Source organism: Epinephelus moara, chromosome 13 (genome assembly GCF_006386435.1).
Source record: "Epinephelus moara isolate mb chromosome 13, YSFRI_EMoa_1.0, whole genome shotgun sequence".
Taxonomy (NCBI): Eukaryota; Metazoa; Chordata; class Actinopteri; order Perciformes; family Serranidae; genus Epinephelus; species Epinephelus moara.
The window spans coordinates 8,964,285-8,981,464 of NC_065518.1; the positions used below are offsets into that span (position 1 = coordinate 8,964,285).

Here is a 17,180-nt window from a genome sequence, read left to right on the forward strand (position 1 = left end):
GACAAATCTGCAGCAACTGTGTGATGTCATCATGTCAATATGGACCAAAATCTCTGAGGAATGTTTCCAGCACCTTGTTGAATCTATGGCACCAAGAATTAAGGCAGCTCTGAAGGCAAAAGGGGTCCAACCTGGTACTAGCAAGGTGTTCCTGATAATTCTAACTAACTAAAGTACGCTAGTGAGAGCTATTTAGCTTGTGTTTACATGATTGTGGCACTTAACAGAGTTGTTTATTCGTGTTTTTATTAAGGTTAATTTAGGAGAGTGCAGAGAACTCGCCACTCACACACAGGGGACAAACAAAATGAAACTGATGCTACAAACTCTAATGGTAGTAGTGATACAGTTTTTATATCGTAGGGGAGAGGTCATGTTAAGGATGGCTCCAATGCGTCATCAAGCCACGATTTCAGGTCCCCCAAAAAATCCTGGACACAGAAATAATGAAAAACAGGTATTTTATAACATGTCTGTTTAGAAAGAACTCACTGATTTTGCTTTGCCCAAACTATAAAGGAAAAACCTGACTTCAGTAAGGCAGTTCATGAATTGTGCTGTTTTCCATTTCCCGTTATCAGATGGAAAAGCTATATCCAGCAGAGTTCAGACAACCAGAAACCAAAATGTGTTCATTCTCGACTGTTGAGGAAACTCAGCTTGAGATGGGCTGAGACGCTGAAGAATCAAGACACACCACGAGAAAAGACCAAACCAGGATAAGACTCAAAAGCTGGACACCAGTGTGCATGTAAATGTCCTCACTGTCATCCTCAGAGCCACACCACTAAAATCTAAGAGACCGGCTTCCCTGTTCCTTAAACAAACTCCCTGGGTATTTAAAGGATTTGCATTTGATAAGTGGATTTCATACATTATTTGAATAAATGCTATCAAACCCTAATCCCAGGATTTTGCTAATGTTTGCAGCTGCAGTAATACCTACTGTATTTTTTCTACCTGGGATCAACACACCTGACGTGTATTTGCTCAGTGTGCACAGGACCCAAGACACAGTTCACAAAAGTCCTTACAAACAACAAGTTTCATCACAGTGTGAATTCTGAGTGTCTGCCACCTTTCTACTGCAAAAAAAAAAAAAAACAGAGCCAGACAAGATGAGAACACCCTCTCCTACTGTACGACACAATCTGAACAAGCACCATTTCAGCAGCATTTCCACAAAGTTCAGGCCCGAGCTGATCACAAAGTGAAGGTAAACACAATGCAACAAATACTGCGGTTCAAGTACAGCAGCCTGCAGAAGAAGTGTGCATTTTATTAGCTATTGGCTGGAGGTGATTACCACAGTTATTTTGGGTCTGACTGTTTTTTCCCCTCTCCTCTATTGCTGAGGTGTGATTAAGCAGAGCACAGAGAAAAGAAGCAAGACGAACCCCTGGAGAGCCTGCAAATTAAAGTTATGACACCTGAGGAGGGATAGCAGGAGCGAGGGACAATGAGGGGAGATGGAATAAAAAAAAACCTAAAAAAAACGCAAGTAAAAACCACAGAGTGGTAAAGTAAAAGAATTATTGTAAATGAAAGAGAACATGGTCACCATGGTTGTGGTACATTGTGTCTTTGTTCTAATCCTCTTTTTCCCTTCACCAATATTTCACATTGTAACTTGGTACTAGAGCTGCAACAGAAGGTGTATTGATGCCAACCTGTCACGGTGCAGGGGTCAAGCAGCTGCAAGCAGAATACACAGTCCGTAGACTTTTAGCTGTATGCCATTAGCAGTATATGTTGACAATCGCACAACAAGCAGATATGGCATTGCCTGCGGGTTTCCAGTCAGGTACAACAGCAAAGGAGAGACAGTTGAGTATAAGACGGTGTGTTGGAGTTGCTCCACCGTTGTAGAGCATGTAGTCTCTATATACAGACTCTACATTCAGTGAATGTAGAGTCTGTAGGCAAACGCCGGAGATCTTGCCTCCGGAAGAAGAGCGGAAGAGCCCTGGTTTCCGGTTGTAGGCTGTTTGTAGTCCGCGTGATACTGACCAATCACGTTTGAGCTGGCTGCAGTTGTTGCCAGGTTAAACGGTCTGTGCGGTGAATTAATGAGGCGGAACACAATTTGCATCACTGCAAACTCTGAATCCATCGCAATGGTTCAGCATATTTACTCATATAAAACGGAAGTCGGAAACAGAAATTCGCCTCCTCCGCCCAAATCAAACCGGAATGCCAAAAAATCGGGGTCTGCCCCCAGAGGCTGTTTCGCCGTCTGCCGGAAGTCAGACGCCGAATACAGCCGATTGGTTCCCAGAATGTAGAGTATGTGACTGGAAACACATCCAACAGGCTAACGCACATTGGACAGCATCACCCAGATGTGCCGATCACTGAGATGAGAAATGTTTGGATGCTTTGGATGTTTAAATACTTTCCACGGAAACACTGAATGAAAGTAGTTTACCACAGTTGCCAGTTGGCAAAATGTTTCCACAGCCCCCAGCAAGAGGACTGTATCTGTCTGTGAGACTTGCACAACTGTCTCTTCAATAAATAAATTAATAAAAACTAGAATTGCTGCCTTGTTGCACTTACAGTTTACATTCATGTCTGTGAAAAAATGGATGCTTCACACACATCTTCAATCTGGCAGCACAGAAGATCCATACAATCAGCACAGTTCAAAGGTGAGCATCCAAGACTGGTGCCACCAATTCAGTATCTGAACAAATGTCTCTCGTTCTGTTCCTGAGATATGATGTTAAAGTTTACCTTTGACCTTTTGGATATAAAATGTCAACACTTCATCGTTTTATCCTACTAGACATGTGTGTGAAATACTGTCAGAATTCGCATTTGAGTTCTTGTGTTATGGCCAAAAACATGTTTCGTAAAGTCACATTGACCTTTAACCTGTGACCACCAAATTCCATTTATATCATCCTTGAGTTCAAGTGAAAGTTCGTGCCAAATTTGAGAAAATTCCCTCAAGGTACTCCAGAGTATGGCATTCATGGGATTGAGACAGACGAGGTCACAGTGACCTTTGACCATCAAAATTTAATCAGTTCTTCATTGAGTGCGAGAAGATGTTTGTACCAAATCTGAAGAAGTTCCCTCTTGGCCTTCTTGAGATATCGCAGGAAAGACACAGAGGCATTACAAAATAAACAAAAGTATCCCAACTGTACTGAACTCACACTGAACCATGACTCCTAACCCAAACAGTGACTTTCAGTTACCGTTACAGCCCCATTTGGCACACACAGCTCTTACAGATGGGACTGCCGGTCTCACAGTGACTGTAAGTATCATGCATAGAGGCCCATGTGACTATGTTTAGAGGGACCACACAGCTGGAGCCGACTCTGGAGAGCACTAGTCCTCAAAAAGAGCCTTCATCAAGGTAACATTCGGCGCTCCCTCATTCTCCCCCCACTAGTGAGACTTTGATGCCTCTACAGAGTCAACGCTAGTGGCACGAATCAAATTCAATTAAATGATTTTCAATAAAAAAGGCTGCCTGTTATCAACGGTACTCATTTGCACACAGTGACCTTGGTAGTGTGCGCGGAATTAGCATTCTCAGAGCTAGAGGGTAGGTAGCGAGGATGAAGAGAAGCAAAGTACACACAGTGGGTGGCCGATAATGGAGACAAAAGGAGTGAGAGGAGAGAGAAAGAGGGAGGCATCAACAGAAGAAATACACAAGACAAGACGAGAGAGAGGGGAAGGAGCTCAATGAGACAAATGTGAAACTAATGAAAACATGAAAGATTCTTTGATGGACCCTTCTCACCAAAATCTGTCGACAAACGTGTGATCATTCATCAAACTTTCATAACAATAATCCCTTCAAATACCGACTTAATACACAGGCTGAGCTCCACGCGTCACTGTTGTTTGACCTTTTCCTTAACGACTTCTTAAAAGTAATCCAGACTTCCACAACAAGACCGAACAAAATCGAAGCAGCCGGCCGACCCACGGGCCATCCACAGCCTTCAGCTTCTCACTCAGTCTGGGCGCTCGTCTCATTGTCATTCTAGGTCAGGGTATGATTACTGACGATGAGGAGCTGATAAGAAAGATTCACTCTAACCAAGGGCAAGGTCACCTCCCACTGCGAAGAAATGCAGATGTGATGAGACAGGGATAAGTGCCTTTTTAACACACACACGTGCAGGTACACACCCACAGAGTGCTCCCACACAAAGACAGGAAGACAGTGTGTGGAAAAACTGTACACATGATCTCCCAAAATCACTGAAAGAGAGTCAGATGCACCATCACCTTGACCTGAGACATACATTATGAAGCCTAATTGAAGCTGTATCAATATATAAATGCACTGCTGTCTAATCTTGAAAGACTTCAAAGCATCAAAGTCTGTCTCAGGTCCTGGGAGTGAACCTGCATGGGTAAAAAGTTATATAAAGCCTCAGCTGGCTCCACACGCAGACGTATGAGTCAAAACAAACATCTGCATGTGTGGAGTTAAACAAAACCTTAGCTTACCAGACCTCTGTACCCGCTCCTCATCTCTGCTTGAGGCCACCAGCTCAAGGCTACGTTAGCCACTAATGGCATGACACACCCAAATCTTCAAACAGACCATCCGCGGCCGGGTCGCACTGTCTGTAATGAAGGCACCAGGTTCTGACCATAAAGAATGCAAGGAAGGAAAAGAATATCTCTGTTTGTGTCGCATCAGTTTTGATCTTTGGTGTTTATGCGACAACATTAGGGGAGTGCAGCGCTAACTCAGTTGTAGAGATGTCACTTTTGCTGGGGGATGCTGGGGACATGTCTCCACCACTTTCTTTTTGAAAAGGCGATTACGTTCCAATCACTTTTAATTTGAAACAAATCTTCTAGAAAATAGAAACTAATTTGTATTTTCCAAAAAGTAATACAAGCTAAAAAAAAGAATCCCCCTAAGCCTACTGGTTTTAAAATAACCCCAAAAATTTGCACTGATAAGTAATTGTAACAAGTTCTTAACACAGTCTCTTTGAGTCCAAGTTTTCCGTTATCTCTTCCTCTGAGCTCAACAACTCATATGAGCTATTAAAGTTCAGGGGTATATTAATTAAAGTGAATTGTGTGTCATTGACCTGAAGAGGTGCCACATGCACATTTAAAGAGGTTATTTCCCCAATCAGTTGAGGTGGTTATTGGGTGCGTCCCGCTGGAGGTGTTTCGGGCATGTCCCACTGGTAGGAGGCCGCGGGGCAGACCCAGAACACGCTGAAGGAACTACATATCTCATCTGGCCTGGGAACGCCTTGCGGTCCCCCAGGAGGAGCTGGAAAGCGCTGCTGGCGAGAGGGACATCTGGAGTACTTTGCCCGGCCTGCTGCCCCGCGACCCGGCCCCGGATAAGCGGAGGAAAATGGATGGATGGATGGATTTCCCCAAACAAAAGAGGACTTAAGTCTCATTTATACACTCTTAATGTATGAAAACAGAGGTTCATTTAAAACATTGTAACCGTCACTGCCCACATACTTCCACGCGTCCTTTATGTTGGCATAGATAGAGCCATTAGATAGGACTGGAGGGTAGTGTCAAAGGTTTCTAACAACAACCACCAAAGCAACATTGGACGTGGTCGTTATAACGTAGCTTTTAACAGAGGCAGCGTTATATTTGGTGGTGGTGTGTGAGGCCATTAAATACATTAAGACATGTGGATGGATGTTTTTTTTTTTTTTTACATTACCGATTCTTTACGTTTCGCCATTGTTAGAATGTCTTCATTTTGTCCTACAGTCGTGTCTAGCTTGAACTACAGTGCACTGCCCTCACGCTCTCTAGTGGTACTGCTTTGTTTCGTCCATATCCGTAAGCTTTCAGAAAATGTGCACAAATAAAGACAAAATGAATGCAGAGTACAGACAGAAGGCTCTGTCCATGTCCGTATACATGTTTAATGTTGAGCATGAATGCCCCTCAGGAGAGAATCATGCTTACATGTGTGTTGACTCAGCAGGGATGACATTAAATAAAAAAAAAAGTTGCTCTACAGTGGAATAAATATTTAAAAGCAACAGTTAATGAAAGCCAAGTTGAGCTCTTGAGCTCCAGGAGGCGCTATAAAGTCTCACTGGCAGCTAAAGATGTATTCAAGAAGTCCTTCATCCAAAGTGCCATGAATATCCTTAACTCAACTGAGTGACTGATGAGTTTTAAACCACAGACAGACAATGATAGGAACTGATTTAATGTGTTATGAGCTTTTTATGACCTCGTCTACATGTTTGTTTTACTAACTGCTCGTCTGCTTTTTACAATAGTGTCTCATGTGTCTGGTGGGCCGAAGACAAATTTTCCATGCTGGTGAACAATATGGGTCTCGTCTCGTCTAACTGCATTTTATCCTACTATATTTTCTCACATTATTTTTAATTGTCATCTGAAATTTTGTATTTTACTTTACAAAAGACATTTGCGCCATAAATTGGTACATAGAAATTCACGAGAACGCGAAACATAAAGCGCTCGACACTCTTGAGTGGGCTACCTCCAGACCAAATGCTTCTAATGTGTCATCCCCTCAAATCCCTAAATGCTGAAATGAAACCTATGTTCTTGATAACAGTGAAGCTATGAAGACTAAGACTTTTCCAAGTCGTCAGTTAGGGCCATTAGTCGACTAGTCGCCCGCATGTTTACGATATTAATCTAATTATCAAATGATATATTTTGGGCGGGGCAACACAATGGTTTGAGTTGAAGGTGTGAGAAAGAATAGTATCAGTAACATTGTTAACACTGTGCTACATTACAGAGAAATACAAAACCGTACTAATGAACCTTCATTAATATAGGCCTATATTTTATCTACAAGTGCACGTCACACACTGAGCGAGCCGCCTGTTAATGACGCTGTGGGCTAATGGGCATGTAGCTACTTCCATGTTTCAGATGATACGTCACGTTTGTAGTCGACCAATGAAGATGAGTTTACATATCACCTTGGGTTCGTCCTTCACCTTCTCAAAATGATCCCACACTTTGGGATTCCTGTCCAACATGTTATTAACTAGCCTGTGGAATCGGCGCTGATACCCGATCACGTTATTTTTACAAAATCGGAATCGGTAATACAAGATCGGAGGAATCAAAACAACAACAATGGCCAGGTTTTTCATCCATGTTGTTCACTGTTGCCTCCGCTTTCCAATGTATAAAGTGTGGCAATCCTGTGTGTTTTCTAAATATAATTTTTTTTTATAAGACAGTCAGCTGATGGCTTGTTCACCTCCAGACACTGAGGTACCTCCAGACACACCCACTGGTGCTATCGGCCAGTGGAACGGCTCGATCAGCTGAGCCCAGATAGACTGGCCCCTACATTATGCCGCTCCTGGCAGTATGACGAGAGTCGCCAAGTGAGAAATGAGCCAGAAGTCCTCTGCGTATTTGGCCTACCACGGCATTTTACACCGCTCAAAGTCCGCGAAATAGGTGCACTTCCCCATGGAATATCATCCATCCGGCCACCGGCCTCAACTCAGAGATTCCGCCATGGATATCAAGGGATCCTATGGAGCCTCCATGCCCGAAACAACGCCGGAGCGTTATGGCATTCACACACGGTTGCGTGAGTTGGCAAAAGCCGGGGGTTACTTTCCGTTTCATTATTCCTTAGTTGGAACGTTCGGGCCGGGTTGATTTATTGTTTTGAAACTGAACTGAGTCGGAGCCAACAGTGGATTTTCTTTACCTCCTTGGTTGCAGGAAAACCTGGGGTGGAGTTTTCTTTTGTTTAGCCAACTNTTCATTATTCCTTAGTTGGAACGTTCGGGCCAGGTTGATTTATTGTTTTGAAACTGAACTGAGTCAGAGCCAACAGTGGATTTTCTTTACCTCCTTGGTGGCAGGAAAACCTGGGGTGGAGTTTTCTTTTGTTTAGCCAACTGTGTGGATTGAACTGAATTGAACTGTGAACTGTGTGTTATTTGGAAATCCCAGAGTGGAGTTTTTTGTTTGAACTGGATTGAACTGACTGAACGGAGCGGAACATTTCTTTTCTTTGGTGGAAAAAATATATACTTTCTTGAAACTGATTACTGTTGTATTTGTATTTTTGAAAATTGAGTATAATTCTTTTGTTCTACAGAAACCAGGTAAAAACAATTTAATTTTGGTGTTGAGGGACCTGTTTTATGGGTTTTATGGTTTCTTTGTGGGGTTTGACTGAGTAAAAGAAAAATATTTGCTTCATGTGTCAAACCGCTAAAAAAGATATAGGCCTATTTTGATTATTGAAGACGGAAGAATTATTGAAGAAGATATTGACTTGGTTTACATTTCGTGCTGCTGAACCACTGATAAGCTTTTTGGATACTATTTTAATAAAAAACAAACATTATGGGACAACTTGGATGCATTCTTTTTTTTTCTTTCTTAATGTTTTGCAAAGTATCGGACTGGACTCGGTAACGGACTCAGTTTCAAAATAAAGGACTCGGTATCGGATCAGATGCAAAAAAATCAGATCGGGACATCCCTACTGTGGAATAACCGCAGATACCAGCCCTGGAAATTAGGGGCCGTACACATGCTGCGTCTTTAACCGCCTGAAAAATGCGAGTGTGGGCTCTGGGTGTTACTATAGTGCCTTTTCTGTACCAGCTTTCAAGAGCGTGGCGGCAAAAAAAGCATCATACAGCCTATTTACCTGAAATCCTGAGTGCAGAGCTGATCTTCCTTCATGCGCTGTTTATAAGTGTGTAGGCCTATCATCTGTGGGACAGATGTAAAGCTCTGGGTAGCCCTGCTGATTGAATATTTACAGAAGAAGGGAAAGATATCTGTCGGCTGTGATTGGTTTGTAACCTGACTCCTGTCCGACTGCTGAGCGTGGCCACTTCCTGTGCCTGTCCTTTCAAATTAAATTCCCACATGGTACAGAGTTTCACCTGTTTTTGTTTGTTTCTTCTGCGACTAAGCGACTCGTGAAATCTTGATGACTAATGACCTCGTTGACTAATGTTTGGTCAACTATTAGTTGGCAGCCCTAGCCCTTTTGATCTGCTGTTTTAGCCCCAAACCGCTGTTAACTATCTATACTCCGTCATACCGATCCCACAACACATTACCTACAATGGCTTTGTTGAAGACCATTTACAAAATGTTTTTCTAATCTGAGCACTTGTGTCCCCATAACTTTTCAACACAAAGAAATGCCCTTAGGTGGCATACTCTTTCAATAACGTATAAACCTGGAATTATAAAATCTGTCTTTGTTTTTCATGTTTCTTAAATTGGGGCATACAGGACAAGAACTCAGCCCCTTTCTTTCTTCTCCTTTCTACATCCAAAGAGCAAATCATAGAAAGAACGCATCATTCCCTTTCCACTTCTCTATTTACACCCCTCCATTTTAAGTGAATAGAACAGAAAAGCAAAACAACAATCCCATTTGTAGCTCCAGTGCTCGCTGGCCCCATTGGGTACTGATGGTGCTGTACCAACATCACTACTGCCGGCTGGCAAACACTGATAGGTGACCTCAGAAACACACAGCCTCCCATTTTGAGACCAAAATGAAGATAGACACAGACAAGCTGAAATAAAAGTGTTGGGTTTAGGTTTTCTTTTAAAATAAAAAACGAGGAACAAAGAGGAGGTTTCATTTCACGCAGTGCCAAAACTGCTTTGGTCTTGGCCCCTCGTCTTTGCAGCAGGAATTCAAACTCTCCTTTAGCACAAAATGTACCAAGATGAATGACAAAAGACAGGTAGGAACAGACGCTCTCAAACTGAAGCGCTCAAAGACCCTCAGGAACAAACAAGGCACAAAGACGTATTCACAGGATCAAACACAAACATAAAGTAAAGCACAAAAGAGACTCTACGGGAACAAAGAAAACAAGTTAGAAAAAGAAAGGGACTTACATGCGACTGCTGGGTGGAATCTTACGCCCATCTCTGAACCAGGTGACTTGTGGCTGAGGGAAGCTGCGGATGCGCGGGGCCTGGATAACTGCGCCCTCTCCCTGAGACACTGACTGGGTGCGTTCACCCTCCTCAAAACTGCCCATAACTACAGGAAAACAAACAAAGATTACACACAGGAAGAGAAAACACAGCAGGGAGTAAGAAAGGGAAAGGGCAGGTGAAGTCACAGGCACAAATCTCTCTTCTTTTCTTGAATCTGACTTTTGGTGCCCACAGAGCTTTTGCCATCTGCTTTCTGTTGTGAAATGTTACATTGAGCCACTTTGATGGACAGCGCTGTGTTGTTGCCATGGTTTCCACCGTGCATCAAGAAAGGCTAGAAGGAGCCGAGATGTAATGACTCACAGAGGGACACAGAGGGGACGCTAAATTGACTCATATTCATATTCCGTATCCTCCTGTGTGGATGCATCAAGGGCAATCAATCTTGATCACGCTCTAAATGTGTGCATTACTCAACATAGTAGATGACCAGCGCTGCCGCTATTCTATTATCTCCTAATACATTTCATTTGTTACAACGGTTTTATTCCTCCCCTGCCTCATTACATCTTAAAAGCTGACAAAAATACTGCGCTAATATTCCAGCTCCATGCTCTGCCTATTTGTAAGTGAGATCTATGAGCAGGTTAGGAATTTTTGATGGATTCCCCGTCGATCAGCCCTAACTCAGATTGTTGTTTCGATCTCAGCTGTGCAATTCTGCGCTGCGTATTGGCTGATGCCGACTGTAAACCTTTATAGGACAGCAGTAACAAGCAAACTTTGTCTTTTCTTCTTTCACTGCTGCCTGAAAGAGAAAGAGCACACTTTGGTTTTGTGACAGCTTAATACCTTAAAGGGATAGTTTGGAATTTTTTAAGTGGGGTTTTATGGGGTATTTATCCATAGTCAGTGTATTACATACAGTAGATGTCACCCGGCCCACCCCCAGTTTGGAGAAGCAGGCAGGAGTACTGCCACAGAAGCTAAGTAATGCACTGCTGTGGATGGGGTCAGTAAACAAACATATTTTTGCCACTGAAAAAAATCAGTATCAGTTTAAGTGTACGCTATATTTGGAGAATTTTCACTGCTTTATCATAATGTCAGACACTGATTCCAACCTGAAAACAAAGTTGTTATATTGTTCTCTTCAAACCCAGACAGCGATTGAATTGCTGAACACAGAAGACACTTGTCTACCACTGCCTCAATCAGATATTTTGTTTCAGGGTGCTTTCACACCTGCCCTGTTTGGTTCGGTTCAATCGAATTCAAGTTTATTTGCCCCCGAAGTGTGGTTCGTTTGGGCAGGTGTGAAAACAGCAATCACACTCAGGTGTGCACCAAAACAACTGGACCAAGACTTTCTTGAAGAGGTGGTCTCGGTCCGGTTACAAATGAACTCTGGTGTGGTTCGTTTGTGGTGAGAACGTGTTGCGACCTGGATGTGAACCAACTGCAGTCACATGACACATTGTTTGGGTTAAACATGAGCATGTTACAGTCCTGGAGGATTATTAATGTGCACCTCCTCCTGTACTGCCTTAATATGCACATTCAGCACATCCAATGCATCAAAACATTGTTTTCTAGTTGGAGCCGCGCCTCGTTTTCAAACTGTATGGTTTGACTAAAATGAACAATGACAGCAATATAGTCCACGATGAGCAGCGCTAAAATCAACCTGCGTAGTTGTCCCTCCATTGTGACATTAGAAAGTGTCACATTTATCTTGCAAGTGTACTCTTCTTCAACGTTTGCTTTACTTCCTGGATTTTTCCCACATGGAAATTCTGACCAATCAAGAGCAGCTTTCTCACACAAGGCATTTGATCTGGTCCGCTTGTAAATGCTGCCGTGAGAACACGAACCAACTCTAGGTTATTATGCAACTTTGTAACAAAATTAGTCCCTGATTCAGACCAAAGCAAGACAACTCTGGGTCTGAAAGCAACCTCCATCGTTGTGTAACTTGGATGTTTAAGAATGGATGTTTGTTTTAGAATGGTTACTTTGGATTCACCAAAGACACACAACAACACAAACTAATCTCCATTCTGCTTCTTCAAACTGGGTCGTGCCAACAGATATCTACTGTAGGTAAGTACCCCATACAACCCCACTTTAAAAATCCAAACTATCCCTTTAAGGTTGTTTTTTTCTTAGCTCCGCAGGAGGCGAGGAAAAGATCACTTACTTGTCTCTTCAACTCGAGGGAAACAATAAAAAAAAAAAAAACTCTGCTAAAATCATTTGAACGTAACATCAAACGCTCGATTAAGTTCTAACACAGTTTAGAAATAATAATATCTTTGAAAAATGTAGGGATCAAGGTATGGGGCTTTGAACTGGGGGATGTTGGAGTGGTTGTGCATCGATGGCAATCTTATTTTCTCCCTCTCTCTCGCTCTCTTTCAAAGAGAATAAAAAAAAGGTAATCTGGCTTTGCGGTGGAGCTGTGGTGCTTAGCTTAAATGAAAATCTGGGAAGTGTGCAAATCCCCTGACTTTGATCTGCAGTTTCGGCGATGTGATGTCCTCCTCCCCTTCCCAAAACTCTAATGCCTCGGCATGTTTCCCTTTCTCCGAGGTGTGTCTCTGCAATCCTAATTGTGCTGCCTCAATGGAATAGCTTGCAAAAGAGATCTCCCCATCTCTGCCGTTCTATCTTTTTGTCTCCCTCCTTCCCTCCCGTGTCGATCTCATCCATTTCTTCTGCAGGTGTCCTTAATTCTCCTTTTTTACTCTGTCTTGCAGTCCGTGTCCCTTCATGAGCAACTGATGAGGGGGAGGAGGACTGTGGAAGAGGGAAGAGGTGGGAATAAAAGAGAAACGGAATAGCAGTGGGGTGGAAGCCAAGAAATGAATAGAAAGCAGTGGTGGCCAGACAACAGACAAAGTCTAAAGAAAGGGAGGAAAGCAACAACAGAAAGAAACAGCGATGGAGGCAACAAAGAGTCAGACTGCTGGAGGAGAGAGAAGATGCACAAGAAAGCAGTTGGCTTCAGCAACAGCATGTTTGCCCAAGAAGTGGACCTGCGGGACTGTTAGGCCCCTCTCTGTCTCCCTCCCATCTCTCTCTCCTGCACGCCTGGTTGGCTGCATTGTTCACTCAGGTACAGCGGCGTGTCACATCCACTCAAATGTCGCTGAAACAAGGGGAAGCCAATGAACCTGGCATACCCTGGGAAGGTGGGATAATGGGCGGTTGTGCCTATGGAGGGAGGGTGTGTGTGTGGGGGGGGGTGTGGGTGGATTCGATGTGACAACACTCCAGACACCTCCGCGGTGCGTTTGTAATAGCTCGTTAACAAGACGAGGGAGCCGAGCGGGCCTGAAAGTGGCGCTGGAAATTTACAGAAACACGGTGCATCTGAGCCCTATTTTCGCCAAGAAACGACAGATGTTGTTGACAAAAGGGAGAGAATGAAATAAGCGGCGGTCATATTGAAATGAAGCAACGTTAAAAACAACCACGGCAACAATATCAATCTAATGAGAATGCTGAGTGGAACAGCTGTCCGGGTTGATAACACACCGAATGATATGCAGGTAGATCTTTCACCCTGCCAGCATCTGTCCCTCCCTGCTCAGTCCTTCATACAAAGGCAACCAAACAGAGTGTGGGCATACTGTGTACTCTGCAGGCAGTCAAACACACACACACACACACACACACACACACACACACACACACACACACACACACACACACCCTCTCTTTGTATCCATCTATCATCCATCCTCTTATTTATCCATTAGGGCCAGTCGTCTGTGTTTCACCTACATCCCGTGTGGATACTTACAGGCCACCTGTACTTCTGTGCGCCTCTGCAGAAGGGCTCCCACCCGATTCCTCACGATGCAGCGGTAAAAGCCAGCATGGGAGCGGTCCAACGAAGGGATTAGGTACCTTTAATAAGCACAGACACACACACACACACACAAGATATGCATGAGGGTTCTCTTAAATTGCAATAAACTGGTAAACTAATTAAGACAAAAGGAGAAATCAAAAGGGTGCTTATGTTAAGTGCACAAACACGGGTATTTGCAAATTTGTGAGCACAAACGTGCTGAAAAAGGCACACATCAGCGTCTCAAGACACACACACACACACACACACACACACACACACACACACACACACACACACACACACACACACAAACGTAAGACCATCTAATAGAGGAACAAGGGCACAGAGGACATCGGAGCTTAGCTATTGTTTATTCCAATGATAATGATGCTCGAGAGGCTAACCCAGCTACCACAGCAAAGCTCTCCCCCAAGACACACACACACTTACACAGATAGGCGCAGACAACAAACACTTGCATTCAAATTTCCTCTTTGCAAACACGCACATGCATACGTATGCTAAAAATCCCCCGGGACAAAGGTTGAAGCCGAATGTCTCCAGCAGTTGACACTCTCCCTCTGACCTTGACTTTGGTGTCCAGCTGTGGCGGCAGTACTGCCTCCCCGCCATGTGGAGGCAGCGTAACATACACTTTACAAAGCAGCTGCACTGTGGAGACTAACTACCCACTTGATGTATGTTGTACCTTGAGCCACATCTGGTGATACAGCTGATGCTAAAAGAACAAGTGGCAAGTGAGGATGTACTAAAACTATAATTAAAACCTATAATGCAGGTTGCCACAGATACACTTTAAAGCACAGTAAAAATATGACTGATGTTACACTACTTAACCTGCACAGGAAAGAATGTACTTCAGAAATACACATATACAAGTAAGAATATACTATAAACAGTCTACTTTAAGAGTTCAATAAGTCTACTGACATACATGATGCATTTTTAAGCTTTAAGGGTCACATGTCACTGTTATGATGCGCAAAATTCCGATGGAGGGCAGGAAGTGATAAATCCAATTACTGTGTTGAGTGAAAATAGTGGAACATAACTTCATAAAAGAACAAGATGAACCTGAGGGCAGCAGGTATCATCACAAAATTGATACTCATATTCGATGTGATCCATACAAACAAGGAAAACTGATTGTTCCTGCAACTTGCCCGGTGTGGACACAATCATCGTGACAAATTACATCGCCCTCCAGACCTCCTAACTTTACAAACGTAACTTGGCAAGCCGACTGAAGCGTACAAGAGTCTAGGGGACTTTATTTTGTGTGTGGTTGGGTAAAAGAATAAAACGACTATCATCTTGCTCGAGTATAACTATCTTTTATATTCAACTCTGCACATGGATGCACTGCTGTCAGGCTAACATTACTAGCTTATGCTAACTAACTTTAGCCACTATTTTCTACCAACTAGATCAGTGGTTGCCCACTGATGGGTCATGGTTCAAAAGTGGGTCGCGGGTCCATTCTGAATGGACCACAAGTGACCTGAGAACTAGGGCCCGACCGATTTATCGGCCGGCCGATTATAGCCATACGCCGATGTTAACACTTATATTTTCATCACTACTAAAATGCAGGGAATATGGTGTTTTACTTAGAAATGATGTCCTTGTGTTACTTTTTGCACTATAACCTACCTCTGTTAAATTGGCAATAATAAGAAGAACTCTGGTACTGAGAACATACATGTGAATGCCTTAATTCATATAGACTTTGCATGATTATTTTATTTCCCAGAGGTTTACTGCCTTTTTGCTAGGGCTGGGCGGTCTGACAAAATTTTCATATCACAGTTTTTTTTAAAAAATCATATCAGTTTCACGGTATTTGACGGTATTTTGCTTGTGTTCGGCCCACTTGACATGCTGCTGTGTTGTGCTATGGCCTATTCAAGTGCTGGAATTTGTTATTTACGTGCCAACGCCTGGACGCAACACAGGCTACGCTCCATAAGTGCCGTGCTCGGACTTGGGGCGGGTCGGCTTCGGTCAGGAAAATGTGGCCCGGGTGTTAGGGTTAGGTTAGGGACAGGAAACTGTATGGGGGCCCCGAGGGGATACAGTTGGCACGGGCACAAGTTGTCATTTAAATCAGATAATGCTGAAAAGGGTTAGGTGTCAGGGCGAAACAGAGAGCAGAGGAGAATTGTAAACAGTGGTGCGCCGCTGCTAGCTGCATATAGGGGGAACACTGCTCTTTTCGGTATGAGTTTTTCTGGGTCGTCACTTTCAGGACTCTCCGGCAGCCATTTTCGCCTCTAAACTTTTCTCTATGCTCTCACTCTCGCCGCTCGCCTGTGGTGTGCAGCGGTGAAATGGGTCCCCGCTGAAACGCTTTCCTGCCACACAGGTTCCGGACGTTGTTTGGGCTATTCACCGGTATTGAGGTATATGAAAAATTCATTACATAACGAAAAGAAATACATGTTTTCGGTATGAACCGCTATACCGCCCAGCCCTACTTTTTGCACATCATATTTTTGATTTATTTTGTGTTCAAATTGTTCTTATGCTGCTTGTTCCACACAATTTCTGATAATAAAAGTATTTGAAAATAGTAAAATGTTCTTCCTTCAATTTATATCTTTGTAACGAGCGTTTGAACTATATTTAAGCCATCAAAAGCAGGTATTTCGGGGGTTTTTAAATTGAAAAATGTAAAAATTTAATCGGCCAATGTATCAGTTATCAGACTGAGAACTTATAAAGTTTGTAAAAAACACCCTTTATTTTGAAGAACAGTGAATTTTTGGTGCATAGCTTTTGTTTCAAAGCGCCATTTCCTGCAGTAGAGTGAATGACTAACAGGCAGCTACTTGATGGAGACGGCAAAGTAGCTCAACGACATTCTAATGACATAGAATATATCAAACTGTGTGGACCTTGAACTGATGACTAAGGAGAAATCTATTATCAACCTTTTTTTACTTCTCCCCTTTACGTCCTACGATTTTCAGGACTTACAGTGGCCCTTGTTTTTCCCCAATTTAATCCATTGGAACAACCTTTAACAGCACAAATCACAGGCACATGGAAAGCTTTAGATGAACTGACAGAAGAACCGTCCAGATATATTGGCTTATTTTTCACGTTGAGGCTTTTCCTTTCACTTAAAGCACTTTTACCATTACACAAGTCTTTATTTAAGCCTCATATAAATTACTGTAATGTTATATGGTGCAATACCTTTCCGAGTTATGCTTTGAAATGATGGATTCTGCAGAAGAAAGGTAAAGGTGCCATATCATGGTCTAAGGCAAATGCTCTCACTGACCCTCTTGCTGAAGCTTGCTGAATGGAATATAATGTTGTTTATAAGCTCAACAACAAACTGACCTTATTCCACTTTACTTTTCCTGGCATA

At 43.1% G+C, this 17,180-nt stretch overlaps 1 protein-coding gene across 1 annotated transcript in view; it reads right to left on the minus strand.

Moving 5' to 3' along the window:
* sdk2b (sidekick cell adhesion molecule 2b) overlaps positions 1-17,180 on the minus strand; it is a 454,891-nt gene that overhangs the window by 112,762 nt on the left and 324,949 nt on the right. The window contains exons 3-4 of the mRNA XM_050059698.1: positions 13,727-13,833; positions 9,874-10,021 (exon numbers count right to left, since the gene is read on the minus strand). Of these exons, the coding sequence (XP_049915655.1) occupies positions 9,874-10,021; positions 13,727-13,833 (255 nt within the window). The remainder of the gene's footprint in view (positions 1-9,873; positions 10,022-13,726; positions 13,834-17,180) is intronic.